General features: G+C 41.9%; 1 protein-coding gene across 1 annotated transcript; it reads right to left on the bottom strand.

Moving 5' to 3' along the window:
- Positions 1–931: 931 nt before the first annotated feature.
- TMEM45B (transmembrane protein 45B) lies at positions 932–2,995 on the bottom strand. The gene is made up of 5 exons (XM_053451670.1): positions 2,800–2,995; positions 2,341–2,553; positions 2,024–2,208; positions 1,525–1,670; positions 932–1,089 (listed from the first exon to the last, which is right to left on the bottom strand). Exons 1-5 carry the CDS (start codon positions 2,981–2,983, stop codon positions 975–977), a joined length of 843 nt encoding a protein of 280 aa, XP_053307645.1. The 5' UTR covers positions 2,984–2,995; the 3' UTR covers positions 932–974.
- Between the last annotated feature and the right edge of the window lie 14,175 nt (positions 2,996–17,170).

The raw sequence follows: 17,170 nt of genomic DNA, 5'->3' as shown, positions 1-17,170 counted from the left end.
AGTCGGGTGTAATAAAGTCTCGTGGCGTTTGTGCATGCGCCGCAGGACCGAGCTCTGAGCTCATTACATAATCCTGACTCTCGTATCCCTACACAAGAGACTCGTTATTCCAGTTTCCTCTGAAGCGCCGTCAGACATGTTTAAGCCACAATATGTTGAAATTCCGCATGGAGCGTTCTATCCCCCTCCAGGAAATACTTTGGAATCAAACACAGACGATGTGACCCAATTTGCGTCTTTCTCCGGCTCACGTAATCATTCGGCACAGCCGCGGCCTGGCTTAACTTATTATTTAGCTTCTCCAATAAAAATCACTTACGTTTTTTGGGGTTTTTTTTTTTAATAAGCTTATTTTCTATGAACATCTGACGTCGAAATGGTTTAAGAATTTATAAAAGGATCTCTTTATGAAACACGAAAACCTCCTAAAGGCTTCAGCTCAGTCCGCTAAAGCAATGCAAGGAGAGACCGAGACGAGCATAAAGGATTCGAGGATGGATGTCAGGAAAATATAAATCAGAATAACAAAACAAAATCGTTAAATAAAGACAATCATAACAGGCGAGTTTTTTCCGCACCAATTTGAATTTGAGTTTTATGTCAGAGTTCACGGTTTTTAGGGGTTTAAGATTGGAGTCCGCAGGAGTTTATACTTTGTGCTGTGTCCATGGGTCTTCCAATCGTAAGCTTATTGTTCACACGGAATGAAAAAACAATAACGGGTTATTCTCGGGTCTCCACGTCCCTGCATTGCCGTGGCGATGATTGTCACCACGTGATATTGTTTTTCAGGTCGTAATTCATTATCTTTGATTCATTGAAGATTTTAAAACAACTTGAACCGTGTCTGGTGAGATTCGCCACAAAAGGAGTATTTTTACAGGATGAGGATTCCAGGTGGAGCCGAGGCTCGGGGGGGGGGTTTACTTGTTCTACCCGACCCTTATTGCAAAAGCGCGTCCGCGTGGGCCGTGTTACTCCTCTTCAGACTCGGCGAGCAGAGACGCCTGGGCCTCAGCATTGCTGGAATTCAGTTTCCTGATCCCGATACTTACATCCCCAGACAATCTTTTATGCCTGGTCACACAACTGTAATAGAAAAGATACTGAACATGAGTCTCTCATTTAACCCCTTAATGACAAAGCCTGTACATGTACAGGCTCAAAATGCATTGTTTTCAATGGGTTTAGGGATCGCCCTAAATGTATGGGATGGCTGTACTGACATGGCTATATATTACAGTAACATAATTTGACATGATTATCCCTCCATTAACAAAATAGACCAAAAAATTATAAATAACCCTCTAGAGGACTAAAACCCCTGTGATTCCAACTCATTGATTAGCAGAGTATGCGATACCAATGAGTTTTGTTTGTAGAGACTGCAGAGAAGCACCGTGAACGACCCGTGAGGCCCGACGCAACGGGACTGGACCACCTGTACCTTATTGGAGTTACACATAGAGATACAATTTCCCAGGTCTGACCAGCCAGCCCTTCCCCGTCACTCATAACACTTACCAGCACACCAACGAATAATTAATAGCAATAAGCAGCAGAGCCACGGCGTAATGCCAGCAGAAGCACATGGTGATAAACATGATGTTTCCATGATCTGTCTGGTCCCATTCTGGAGCTCCTCCAAGCGGGTAGAGGACAAAGCCGATCTAGAACCAGAGCAGATTGTGTAAGTACTGGGTCTGGGAGATTAGAATATATATGTAAATACCAAATCTATTCACCTAGCATGGTCTCATTACCCATATTTATTTGATTTCTTTTTTAATTTAACTTTTTGAGAATACTAAAGTTCATGAGTTTACGGCGAGAACACGTAAGTTGTTATTCAACTCGCATGCCCCTTCCTAAAACTCCCAAAGCTTAATGTCACAGAAACTCAAAGCTCGTTAGTGAAATTAGCGTGCAACTGAAGTAGACTCTCGAGTTAAACTATACCTCCGCTGGCAGGTAAACTTCTTAGTGGATAGACCAGTAAGTCAAGGAGACATCCGGTACTTACCTGAAAGAACCACGACCCCTGTAAAATGGCAAGACTGGAACGGAATAATTCAAGCACGATGTGATTTCTCATGAAGACCTCGAGCATAATGCTGACAAAGCCTCCGCAAACAGCTATGAGCAGCAGAGAGTGGATATGCTGGTCCAGTGCTGGACGATTGTGAACGTGAAAGTAAAATAGGAGACCTGTATAGAAAATGAGAAACCCGTGAAGATAGATAAGCAGAAGGCTGAACCATAGGCTGAATTACAAGCTTTGCTGCATCTACCGGACCCGAGGGCTATTTGGGGCAATGAAACGTACGATGCCATGCACACCTTCAACAAACACAGCTATGGCCAAACTGAGGCGATCCAGGCCTTGAGGCATCTGCAGAGGAAGATAAGTCAGGATATCCACAACTCCCGAAATGCCAAAGAAGAGGTACATGGTGGTATGCTGCCAGTTCATAAGCTTCACCCAGCCGTGGTCTTCCCTGTTGACGAGGTGCATGTGAGGCCCATCAGGAACGAACTGCTCGGCCAACATCCCTAAAAACACATTCAGCTTTAACGTTCAGTGCGATCCTCCTCTCAATAAGATAGAAAACCACAGCGTCATCATTTTCAAAAACCGATTGGAATGTCTGCATTATATAAAATAACTATATACAAAATATTATTCTAGAACGCTAACCGTACGCGGTGCGCCAGGAACACGTTCACACTTCTAAGAACACTTATTATTGTAGCATCGCGATTCTCTGATTAACAAACCAATTCCAGGGCATTATTTACCGATGAGCACAAAGACCACTTTGGTTATCCCCTCGATGAGCTCCAAACGCTGGTAACACTTGTTGGATCGGCAGTTTCCCTTCACCTTGCTGTTGAAATACTTGAGGGGGTACTTGATGGACCACCACAACCCAAACAGGAGGAAAAAGCTGCCCGGCAGGGCATGGCCTTTGAAGTTCGCCATCTGCCTTTAACCCTATGGGGAAAAAATACATTAATATGAGTGCGACGCACGTCATTCACTTGCCTGGCCTCAGAATACAGAGAATTGGGCTTCACTATCTTCACTAGAGTTTTCCATGAGAATAATGAAACCGTTAGTGGAACGGCACCACGATCAATCCAAGCGTCTGCTAAACACAGAACAGCCCTAGCCCCGCACAGAGACAAGACGTTGGCCCCTCGGTATGCGACCTACCGTGTTTGCCGAATAATCCCCTCTCTGCCTGCCACCGGGGTGTAATGGAAGAGCCGCATAACACATGACAGTTTGCTGCCGTGAGGGCCGGCGCCTCCAAGCTCCAGGGAAAAACACAATTACACGAGAAAACTCTAAGGGATCCGCAAACAATCTGCCAAGTCATCCTCGGGAAGCTGAAAACTCCTGGGAAACCCTCATTTATCATCTTTCTCTAAATTAAAAGACGTTTAGTTAGTCGCTCCCTAATCCACTTTAAGTCGAGGAAACGATGTTTATTTCCAGCGGTATCGGCACAGACACGGCCACAAGAAGCTCGGAAGTGTATTCCGATAATCACAGTGGGCAAAAGGAACATTTATTTAGTGGGTGTGGCTAGGGGCGTGGTTTTACCCAAACTATGTTTTTCTCAAATAATAATTATTTAACTGTTTAATTTATAAAGCCGCTCCCTGCTGTTTCTATACACATTATCGGGGTTTTTAGGGCTGTAGAACCCTGCGATCCCCTCATACCCAGCAAACATTCTGACCTCCTAGAAAAGAGGGGCAACAAAGGTTTGGGCTCAACCTGCCCCTTGTTATTTATTAAGTCTTACATTTTACAGACACTGAATGTTTTATTAAAAATAAATAAAGGCTCCAGGCACTCAAGGGTTCAAGTTATAAAGACCTCATTGTGAGGTCGAAACGTTGTTGTTGTTGTTGTTGTCGTCCTTCAATAAATCTGCCTGAGCTGGAACCCTTGAGTGCCTGGAGCCTTTATTTATTTTGATCTATTGGGGAGCCGGCCCTCCCTGGCGCAGTTAAGCACCCGAGTTCCTTTGATGTGTGCAGATTCCTCACTCTGGTGCCTGAATGTTTTATTATCACCGGTGTTTTATCACCCTTTACCTCCCAGGTGTGAAGCAAGCATTATGTCACACAGGTTCCTATCAGCCCGGGGTAAAGGTCACGGCTCCTATCTGCGTTATTAACAGCTGGCGGAGAGGCTTCCTGCCGGGGAAACGCGGCTAAAGGACACCGACATCAAAGTCTCCGTAACCTGGATCGGTGCTGCGCCATAACATTCAAATACATTGTAAAAAACACAGGGAAGGCTGCAGAAATGTTAATATTATCAAATAAATAAATAAAATGTAAAATTAGTCATTTCAGCCTCCAGCAGCCTCCCTGCGCCGATGGGACTCTCATCGTGGCAGACATTTCATTTTACACGCTGCCGGCCGCCACCTGCCGCAGAAGGAAATCAATGACTCAATCAAGTTTAGAAATCCCCAGTAATACGGGGAAGCACTTTATACGCAGATGGCAACAAAATGTAAAAAGTAGATGTACCAGAAAAAAGTGCTGATATGGCAACCGTATGTGCAGTCACTATTCCTTTGGCATGCCCAGGGAACAGCCACAAGGAGGAATCCGCATACAAGATACAGAAACATACCTAATTTTAACAGCAGCTCTGTCCTACATTCAGGAGTCGTACGCCTTCCCCATTCATGGTTAAATTCCCTCGCTGGATTAACCCCTACCACCTCTGCCGGAAGCCTTTTCCACTTAACTACCGCCTACTTGATCCTATTTATATATGTTCCTTTCTGCCACAGCTTAAACTCCTGGCACACAATAGAAACATTATTTTACCGCAGGAAAAGAAGAGATAAATTGAGCTCATTTAATCTGCCCATGAAATATCTGGCAGCGCCGACCGGACTCCGGCCTGGCATCGGCGCGTAATGCACGCTTCCACCTCCCTCGTTCCCAGGTTGTGTGCTCAAGACAACATCTTACGCACAACATGGGAAACTCAACCCAGCAGAGAAACACAATCCGCCCCTCCGGGATCACAACCGTCTTATTAATTAAGCGTCTCGCTGCATTTCTCAGCCTTCCGACACCTTGGAGCCGGGTGCCGAAGGACCAAATGAAACGGATAGCGCTGGAGCGTTAGGGTGTGGATGTCAGACTATTTCACACCCTCTGTAATAACAAAACATTAATAAAAATGATGTCACGCACATTACAGTTAAATGTAGGGCGTCAGTTAAAGTGTTAAACTATATTTACATTTCTAATATATTTCCCAAAACGAAGACTTCTTCGTTCCACTAAACGCACGCCTGGGATTTTCACAGAATTTAAACGATTTCCCACAGAGCTCCACAACAACGCACACAACAGAAAACGCGCCATGAGCCCCCCGTGTCTCCCGCACAACGTCCCTGACCAAAACGGTTACACTCAGCGTCTGGAAAACACACAGCGTGGATACAGTAACAAGTGCGATGTTTAATGCTTAACAAACTCTCACGCCCGGAGCAACGGAAACAGAAGAAACCGGTTACACGGGGAAAACAACGGGCACCAAATAATTATCAGCCAAGGGATGCCAGGAGACAGAGGCTATGGCACAGATTCCCTTCTTATACATCCCACATACGGCAGGGCAGCACACGCCACGGGCAATGGATGGGGTCACACTGGCTGCCCAGCCGCATGCAATAAACACAACGCACACAACAACATTAACACAACTGTAAGCTTCACGTCCCACTGCGACCGGAGCTTCAAACTCTCACTATCTGCTCCATTGGAATATATATATATATATATATATATATATAAATACATAGGGGATATATATATACATATATATATATATATAAATACATAGGGGGGTATATATATATATATATAAATACATGGGGGGGTATATATATATATATAAATACATGGGGGGGTATATATATATATATATATATATATATATATATATATATATATATATATATATATATATATATAAATACATGGGGGGGTATATATATATATATATATATAAATACATGGGGGGGTATATATATATATAAATACATGGGGGGGTATTTATATATATATATATATATAAATACATGGGGGGGTATATATATATATATATATATATAAATACATGGGGGGTATATATATATATATATATATATATAAATACATAGGGGGGTATATATATATATATAAATACATGGGGGGGTATATATATATATATAAATACATGGGGGGGTATATATATATATAAATACATGGGGGGGTATTTATATATATATATATATAAATACATAGGGGGGTATATATATATATATATAAATACATGGGGGGGTGTATATATATATATATATATATATATATACATACATAGGGGGGTATATATATATATATATATAAATACATAGGGGGGTATATATATATATATATATATATATATAAATACATAGGGGGGTATATATATATATAAATACATGGGTGGTGAATATATATATATATATATATATGACTCTCTAATAATCAGTACCCAAATAAAAGACAAGAAACCTGTGGATCAGGCGTGTTATTATTTCTTGGGATACTTTGACGTAGTGGGGGGGGCGAAGCAATAAATGTCCATTTAGTGGGACAGAATCCCCAATATTTATGCCTTTTTTTTTTATATACCATTTGCTGAGTTCTTGCTTTGTTTTCTGTAAAATGATTACAGCCAGAAAAAAAAACTACTTTCGTGCCGAAGTTAGCAATTCTGTTAATCTTAAGTAGTAAAAGTCTAAAAATGCCGCATTTAGATCACTTTCTTGCACTGGAAACCTCAGTCCCGGCCCCGGGCGTTCCGTGTAAAAGATCCATTATAAGCAGCATATGGAGACACGGATCACACGCCAGGAGAAAGCACCCTCACGGTTAGAAGTGAACGTTTATTTATACATCGCCCCCGCAGTAACATCATCAACCTGCCCCGGTGCAGCCAGATCCGGGGCAATAACTAATAATAAGATTATCGCTCTAATAAAGTACTGGGGACAACAGGAAAAAAAACACCCAACCCTTTTCCTGAACAAATATCATTGTTCTACGTATTAAAAAATAACACAATTCACATAAAACACGCTGAATTCATCGGGTGATCTTTTAGGTTACGAGATATTTGTACGTTTCTACATTCTACGGATTTATGCTGATTGGTAAAAATCTGTATTTCCACGTTTTCAGCAATCACCGGGGGCATATCGTTTAACGAAGCGGGGGATATATCTGACCTGTGTGAGACGGCCGCAGGTGCGGTGCTGGCTCTCGCGGTGCAGGTTGCCGATGTGATCCGGTAAGGGCAGGTGTAGGAGCTCGGCTCACAGGTGTGGCCCCGGCATTCTAACCTTTGCACATGAAACAGACGAACAGGTTAGGCAATACTCTGACTCGTCCCTTGTTTCAGATTACACGGATGTGGCTTACTTTGTTTGGCTCTAACCAAAATCCCAGTGACTTCCCCTTTGTCAACTGGGGCGATCGTCCTTAGACCTGGGATTCAACCTGCAGCGCGCTGTTTGGGTTGCCGTGGAAAGAAAAATACCCCGATGAATTGGTTATGCATGGCACAGGGTTGGGGTGGCCCTTCCATTGAGATTTTTCCCAAGGACTGCATCACTTAAAGCAGAGGATCCCAAACTAATTCTGCTTACTGCCCCCTTTTCAAAAAAATAAATACTCGGTGCCCCCCCTTAAATCTACCTGGATCGTTCCAGCGCCCCCCAGGGGGTGGTATTGCCCACTTTTGGGTTTTATATAACTTGCATTTTGGGTGTTTATTTGGAAAATAAAGTAATCGCTACTTTTTTAACTTTATGTTACGCATCAAATGGAGCGAATGGTTTGTCAAAACTTTCTTTTTTTTATGCCTCCACCGCCCGCTTATTTTCATTCATCGCCCCCCAATTGCACCTGAGGCAACTACCCCCCCCCCGGATTGTTCCAGCGCCCCCCAGGGGACGGTATTGCCCACTTTGGAAAGCACTGACTTAAAGAAAGCACGTTTGATCTTTACACTCTGACAGTAATGAATTATTAGCCATTGTATGGGCGAAATGACAGCCTTTCATTAAAATGATCCATCGCACCGTGACGGCGGATCAATGCAACTACGAGGGTTTCCCGTTACCGGCTGGCTTAACAAACCAAGACCTGCTGCAATAAATTGCATTTACTTCACGCAGAAGGGCAAATAAACCTTTTTCTTCTGGAAAGTCTTCCCGAATGCCCCAGTACTGGGTAGTTTATCTATACGATCCCCTCTCTGTTTTGGGGTTTGTGCTCCCGCCGGTAGGAAATATTATCTTACGAGCAGGGGCTCCCTGGGGATAGGGGGGGTAATTCAATGACTGCACAGGGGGGGGGGCATTTTAGTTTTGGGTGGTCCAGTCTTAAGCTCTTCACTGGACTCTATAGCCAAATAAGCAGGGTCTCTGGGGCAATTAGTGCCGTTTGTGACCCGGGCTGGTGACCAGGGAGCGTTAGGGAGAGGCGCCGGCCCCAGGACGGATTACATCAATAAATTAGAAAACCGTGACAACGTAACAATAGGGCGCTTACTCTGAAGTTTCTGACAGTGTTTGCCGGGGCCGCACCTGTTAATAATCGGGGACTTTTTGCTGGCATGAATTAAGAAGCGATCCACCCGGGTCAGGAATTCCTCTAAAACTATATGGTAGCTTCCAATTTAATGTATGGTTATACGCCACGGACGCCGAAGGTTTCAGTGTGAAAAAGGCGACATCAGTAATAACAATAACTATTTTATTAATAATAATTAATTCTAAGTAATAATTAAGGGCTCAGCTGCAGAACATGTTTTCTAGAAACCGGTTTCAAATATTGGCAACCAGCTCATAAAATAATAATAATAGAATACAGCAGAACTTCCTCGTCACGGCAGCTGCCACCACGCGATCTGGAAATTAATGAAGATGCTGCAAAGGAGAACAAAAAGGAGATAAAATGATGTTTATTATTTATAGAGTAAATATACCGATGAATACAACCATAAGAGAACATTTAATAAAAAGGGCAGAGACGCGAGACGCGACCGGCCGACGAGGGCGAGGAGAGAAAAAAAGCTTCAAAGAATGCCGGGGGGGAGGGGGAAGAATATTAAATATTAGGAAAAATAGAGGAATTATTGTTTTTTTTTCCAAAAATGGAAAATTGCAATATTTTCGCATAAGCATTGAAATACAATAATAGTAAATTCACCAGTCGTGTAAAGATTTTCTGGGGAAACGGTAACGTTACCAATTACCAGAGGGATTTGCTTACTCCTGGAGGAGACGAATATATAAAAATCTACTCAACTCTGGGGTGGAAAAACCACCGTTCTGGGCTGGGGAGGAGATTTTTGTTTCATTCCCGCGTCGTGGCCCCGGTCCCCGCCACGTACGGCCTTTCCGTGATCTGCTTCCATTCTGTGAGATGCGTTCATTGGGCTGGGAGATTGCAGAGGAGTGAAATGTTCCGTTCCTTGCCTGGGGGGGGCACTGGGTCGTTTTGGGGTAATGGCAGCTTAGCCAGCGCATGCATTTTAAATCCACCGACCAAAGAGGTTTCCATGTTTAAGGCTGACGGCATGCAGGGAAACATCTGGGACCAAATCGTTTAACAAAATAGTCTGTTGACAGCTTGAAAGACAATGTTACCATTTCTTACTTCAATAAACAATGGAAACGCAGAACAACGGAAACACTCGGACTTAGCAGTAAAATGTTCATGCAAAACGCCATTGAATCCCAGGAATATTTGCATCTCGTGCATGCGCAGGGTCTGAAAATGTGTTCTTATCCACACGGAATCGCGTGCTTCATGTAACAGACGCAGAAGCGATCGTCTTATTATCCAACTTATAATAAAAACAAAGACGGGGGAAAGAGGTACGAGCGAAGCTCAGGAATCACGCGGGGTTCTGTCTCCCGGCTCCGTTAATTAAGGAGTTAAAACCTGCCCCCCTCCTTCCGAATATCGATCCGGATTGTAACGTGTAAAGCGGAGCGCATGTGTGTCTGGAGCCTCCCGCTTTATCAGCATGAACTTTGGAAGAGACCTGGTAACAGTGACATTAATCAATGGGACGTTTCCATGGTGACTGAGAGGAAGTGTATAGAGCTTTTTTCTCTTGAGCCTATAGACGTTCTGTTACGTCTACAGAACGATGACTGTATTTTCAGCTGCACGGAGAGACAGGCTGTCAGATTACCCCCCCTGCTGGTCGGTGACACACATTGCAGTCAGTTTCCTGAACACAGAGTGATGAATACAGAGGAGATCAGAGGGGATGAAATAAATAAAAACATGAAAAAAATAGTTATAAAAAAGGCAATAAAACCGTTTGTCATATGGACCCCAATGATGTCACTATGACATCACTGGGATACACAAAATACGGGAACTTTATCTACGTTGCATGAAAAATAATGGAAAAAAGGAAACATTAAAAAATAATAAAATTGTCTCAAAATACCCAGAACCACTCCAAGCAAGAAATAAAAAATACATCGCAGACCCCAAAACTACACGTGATAAAAAATAGGTTATTATGTACGTTGGGCACTGAGTGACACCAGCCCCGGGGAGAGTGACATTGGAAAAAAAAATGTGTTTGGGGGGTTTGGCATAGGTTTTATTTATTAGCACTAATAATTATATATATTATTATATTTTATTATTAATAATATGTATTGCTATGGTTCCAAACACAGGGTAACAGGGGTAACAACCCCCACCCCACAGTCGTGAGGGGGTTAAATAGAGGCACTCGTCATATAGCAGCAGTGATGGGCAGGGAATGAGTACAGGAGGTTCTGCAGCAGCCACTGTGAGGCGCCCCCCAGTGGCTGCTACAGAACCTCTTGGGGAAGACTTATCGGTCGGCTCCGCTACAGGGAGCACGTGACTATTTAGCCCCACCCCCTCGCCCGCGAGGCTGAGTGTGTGACGCGTTCCTCGAAAGAGCGGGAAGCGGAGGCCGCGGTGAGGAGGCGCACGGGAGGGTGAGGAGAGGGTTCCGGCTTGACGCGCTTAGTGGAAAGAGCGCGGAGTAACTCGCGGCCCCCGCAGAGCGTGGGAGTCCCGTGGGCAGAACTCACTAAGGAAAGCAGGGGTGGTGATAACAGATACAGTAACAAGGTAAACACCTCAGTGTAACGCAATTACTGACTGCACCCGAAAGTAAGGCTGGGTACCGTATATACTCTGATATAAACTATATACACTGTGAGGCGGTGTATAGTCCATACATTAGTCTAATGTCTGTATATACACTGCATACTGTGGGGCTAATTACTGTATATACACTGCTGTATCCATACTGTGAGGGAAGTAACACTGTACACTACACTGATATACAGTATATCTGTACTGTGAGGTAAATTACTGAGTAATTAGTAAAGGCTGGCTTCCCCCTTCCTGTAAAATCCTGCATGTTTAGTCACAGTAAGGAACGTTACACCTGTCACCAGGAGACGCTGAGGAAGGAGGACGCCGCCATCTTGTGGCCGTTTGCCGAATAACAGGATTCATTTCTAATTCGGTTATCGTGCTAGTAGATAAAGATATGCGCTGCAGGTGATTACTTGGCGTCATGGCTGCAGTCAGGGTCTGCTGCATATATATTTGGTTATATCATGGAATTGGTTTATTACAGGCACTGAATTATAAAGTATGTGAAAACTCCTCTTCAAGAAATGCAGGGGTTAAACAGGATTTTGTTAAGCGATAACATTGTACGATGCTACTTTCTATGGAGAATTTTTAGTCTTTATTCACAGTAACAGGCTGTATATGGGGTCCTTTCAGGTAGAGGGACTCGGAAGAGTTTGATACGTGCTGCGTAGGCACTGAAGCCAAATGGTTACGTGGATAAAGTTAGTTGACAACATGTGCTCATGGCCCATGTGAAATTTGTTCTTGTTACCACGGTGAGCCCGGCGAGGCTCACAATCTCTTCACTGAGCGTCCTGCCAAAATAGACTAGCGCATTACCCCAGATCTTACGGACTTGAGGGTTGTTCTTCTGACTGCATGCCTGACACTGTCCAGCTGTTAAGGAGAGAGGAGGACCATGTATAAAGTCCTGCTACGCATTGAACAGCAGGTGCAGCCATGTTTTGGCATCAAGCTACGCTTTATATAAAACATTCAGTGGTATTTGCTATATCTCGGGGCAATAGTCATAACAACATCCCATGTGCCATTGAGTCGAATTCTTTGTGCCGTTGAGAATAGGTTACAGAGGGTGCATGATGGCTGCACGGCCCCACCTGTCTCTTCTCGTCTGTCTTCTGCCTCAAAACCAGCATCATTATTATATTAATATGTTTCATTGATGACACAGGTACCCAATCTCTCTCAAACCATGTCAGTTGCAAAATGCAATCAAGTATGTGCCCAGATTTCCACTTTTTTAATAGGGAATTTTAATTATTGGTTTAAAACATTAACATGAAGTCTCATGTATAATACACAAAACAAATGGATTTTGTTTCAGACCCATCCTGGCCATCTAGTTGCCCGTTTCTCCTGCTGTAAAGACTCAAACCTTAATCAGTTGTTGGTCTCATCTTAGATTTGGCAGCCATATACCTATCCAATGCGTGTTTAATACCCTCACTGGATTGGGGCAATTCATGGCTGAATTAGACACATGCTAGGACTTCACATACAATTTTAACTTCGACACATGCAGCTTATATCCATATATATCTATATCTTATATATAGCTAGAGAGCAAAACACCCACTCAGCTGCTACACAGTTAAACACTAGGGTGCACAAGGCATTTTTGTAACTGTAATTAAATTACTGCTCCTTAACAGAAAAGATAATAATCACAACTGAATGCAGTGCGTGAAATCTTCTTATGTAGGATTAAGCAAAACACTGTATAATTGGATTGTGTGCTCTGTGCTGGATGACAAGGAAAACGATGTGACACTCTAGGTTCTGTTTAGACATGTTTATAGCAATTGTTAATAATTTGCCACGCTTGTGAGGCAAAATCACGAACAAGTCTTGTATGCAACCAAAAAACTGTGATGAGTCTCTATAAGTTTATTCATTAAACAAAAACCGAGCACCCGATGGTTCTCTGCTCTTTCTGCCTATTTATATAGATAGGATAAAACACGCAGCGCTGGGAAGCTGTTATTAGAGAATTATTGGATTCCGGTTATTCCCAGCGGCCGGCTATGGAATGTTGTTAAACTGTGAAAAATGAGAGCTTAAAGCGCAAACACTGCTAGCAGTCAATTAGAGCACCTTTGGTCATAAGATTACAAAACAACCACATATACTCGTGTGAAAAACACATGTTACAGAGAGACGACTCTTCTGAGGACACTTTGTACATAAAGTAGAAGAATGCCTGAGCTTTGAGTTAGACACAATGATATGTGTTATATATGAGCTGTGCAATAATAATAATAATAAATACAACAAAGCATAATGTGATTATTAAATTATAAATTGAAGTTCAACGTGAAGCAAATTTGCTCCAGTAGAGTTATGGGAGTTTTTGCTCAGACAAAATAAGTGCTAATTTTCACTCTGCTCACAGATAAGCAGTAATTCGCCTGAAATAAAAGTGAACAAATTAAGGTGAATCTATTTCATAGTGTTAGCGACTGTTAGCAAAGGATACATTGTATGTGAAATGTGAGCATGTCATCCGTTTCCTTTAAATATATCTGATTATGTTAAACCTCACTGTTTAGTGTAGATTAATTTTTTTATAAGAATGAAAGAATTATGTAGTGGGGACCGTAGAGTATGAAAAACATTTTATTAACCCCTTAATGATAAAGCCCGTACATGTACGGGCTCAAAATGCATTGTTTACAATGGGTTTAGGGCCCGCCCATTGTCCTTAAGGGGTTAATCAAATAATCACGTTATAATTGATGGAGACGTACTGCTTTTTGAACTACTGCATTAATTTGTACAAAATGCTCCATTATTAATGTGTATTTTCAGTCCTTTTAAAAAAAAAAAGTGTTAGCTTTTGGGATTGGTCAGAAAACAATTGGTCCCGAATTAATGAACCCCTTAAATAAACTTTTGGACCTTGTAGCCATATTTTAATATGTAGGATTTGTGTGAAAGCGTTCCCGTGTTTAAATTTTGGAAAAGTTATTTGTCTGTATAACTGATTACCACCAGAAAAGCCTACACTGTGACAGCTGCTGTAAAGTTGGAAACTGGTTTAACTTCTTTGGGAAAAGGTCAGAACTGCATCATCTTTAACTGCAATGTGTATGAAACATTTTGAGAAAAATGTCGCACATCTCATTATTGTTGCATAAAACGCATTTTTATTTTATGTAGTAGGTTAGAGGCAAAGAGAAGACCCAGGTTTACTGTGCATAAGAGTTAGAAATAGCAGCATTATCTATACATCTCCTCCATAGGGTCTGCGCTTCTGCCATTCATCTTCTAAGACTTATTTGCCCTGTATTTGGGCAGTTTGTACACCAGGTGGCGATGTAGATTTAGTATTAAATTGTAGTGATTATTCTATAATCCCATCTAGAGAAAATCTATTTTACTGGAATTTTAAAATGATATCTGTTTTTACTTCAATGTTTAGTGCTTCATCTATGGGAATGTTTGCTAGAGTTCGTCCTGAAGAATTAATTGCCTAACTTGTGGCAATTCATTCTTAATTTGCTTTAATTGTTTGTGTTTATTGTGCATGATGTGACGTGTTTGAATCTTCTGGGACTACCCGAGTAACTATGTAACTCCTAGTGATCCATTTTGTTATTTTCACAATAATTGCTGTATGATAGTTATCCTTCTAATTCCTTTTGTATAAATCTTCTTGGCCACCCTCTGTCACATCTCTTTTCCTCACACAAGATCAAGTGAATGCCTCTTAGCGTGTGCTTCTACATTGTCTCCATTTTGGCCTCCATGTCTTAGTGACCTTATTACTCTCTGGGCTTTTCACTTCACCTTAATGTGGTGACATGCATCCCATGTTTGTCCACTTCCACCTGCAGTCTAGTCACGTCTCACAATGCCTCTCAGCAGTATTGCATACCTAATCATCACTTTAAACAGAACGAGTCCACGACTGAGCTACTTATAATCCCATGTAAGCCCATTTGCCTTGACAACGTTTCTATCACTGTTCATAAAATACCACAATTGTTTGACTCCACCTGCTCCTCCTCATGTTCGCACACGGCCTGGGTATTGCTGCTTATGTCAATGTGAGATTATTAGAGTGCCAGCATTACTGGGTCATTTAAAGTTTGCTCTTTATTCCCCTAATTGTAACAGCTCAACCTAATCCCCTGGCGCTATATAAAGAAATCTAACGTTATAAGAAGTAATACATTTTCGTCATGTTATGTGTCTCCTTTCATGTAGATAGATGACATTCATTTTATGTGTTGTCACATTTTACATTATGTTTGTAACGTGTTGGGGCACCGAGGAGGTGGGAAAGCTGATGTTTGCATGTTGTGAGGCATATTGCACAGGTATTTAAAAGTGCTATATAGGTATGCGTGTATGTATATGTACATAAATATTATTGTCTGTATAGCATGTAGTAATAAACGTTTGCAACTCAGCCTTCCGCACCCATGTGCTCCTGTTTTCTACGTGTCTTTCCTGTATTTCTTGCCTAATATGTAAAGATTTCGTGCCAAATACTTTTAGGAGCCAGGGAGGATTACCTCCATATAGGTAAATATAAACTAACACAAAATGTTTTGCACAGAAGTAAACTTTTGGGAGGCTGTAGTTCTCCTGAGGTTTGTCCATCTCAGCTCACTATACCCTGAACATTCATAGAGCATTGCTCTGTGCGGCCTGGAGAAATCTTACATCTGTGCTCAATGCAAGAAACCCACCAAACAAAGGCAGTGGAGAGGTACCCGTGGGAATGGGGTCACAGACCCACATTTGTAATGGTTGTAAGGAGCAATTTGAGCCGTTGAGTCATTTAGTTTTTTTATGTGTGAACCCCTCATATTTCATGTACATTTGTTTGACACAAAGTTATTGTGTCCGGGTAAATAACGCCTTGTCATATTGTCATTCATTAGCCACATATTTTACATTTGCCAAGAATTCTGTCTGGTTATCAGGAAAGAGTAGACATATACATGGAAGGTATTAAATAAGCCAGTGTAACGTCTTTTAAGACAACTTTTCTGTCACACGTACCATTGGTGCTTAAATGCCACGGTACTTCTTTAAATGATGAATTATTTGGTAAAGTTTTGCTCTGTTTTGTTACAGTTATAGGCCATTCTCTCTCTCCAGGGAAGCCCTCAGACACACTAATTAGACAGAGCAACAATAGCAGAAGCCCCCTGTACTTCTGTGCTTTGTCCTGGGCGGTTTGTATTACATGAAGGTCCATAAAACTGTTTCAAAAATAAGTGGCACAGTTGTCACCATTGTTAGGGCCTCTATTTTTAAAACACAGAGATTAGCTAAAACCACCATGATGAAAAGCTTGCTTTTCGCTGCCACTTATCGTATTTTGACTTTCAACATGAGTTGACCTATCGTTTTTCAAAATGGTTTTGCCAGGGAAGTTCAATATGATAATATGCAATAAAAATGTAGAAAGAACATCACGTTATTTATATAGTATATATCCTAGTAGTCTGGTAGCTATGGCTCCTAATATTTTACTGCCGACACCTAACTTTTTGAGTTATTTTATATTGATTCCTAAAAGCAAACCGGCTTCTAGAATTCTGTGTCTGGATCGTAAGATAAGTGTAAATTTTCCTGCCGGACTCTGTATCACTATGAATTATTTTTGTGAATTAAAATTAAAGAGTGAGCATAGAGAATAGTCTATGACAGAGCAAACATTAAGCAGGCATCTCGACCCTGCCTCATCCATTTGTTAGCAACGCTGCCTATAGACAAGCACTTTGCAGATCACTGTGGCATTGAAAAGGTTCATTGAATAGAAGGTGAGACTTCATGAGAGAGGACAAGAGAGATTAATGCACTAATGGTGTTTTGACATATTGTTTCAGGAACAATTTGTGTGACTCAGGAGATTTAGGAAGCAGCTGTTGAGCTCCTGATTCAGAAGAATGGGCTGAAGGGGGTGTGT

Source organism: Spea bombifrons, chromosome 12 (genome assembly GCF_027358695.1).
Source record: "Spea bombifrons isolate aSpeBom1 chromosome 12, aSpeBom1.2.pri, whole genome shotgun sequence".
NCBI lineage: Eukaryota > Metazoa > Chordata > Amphibia > Anura > Pelobatidae > Spea > Spea bombifrons.
This window is presented reverse-complemented; position numbering and strand designations above follow the sequence as displayed.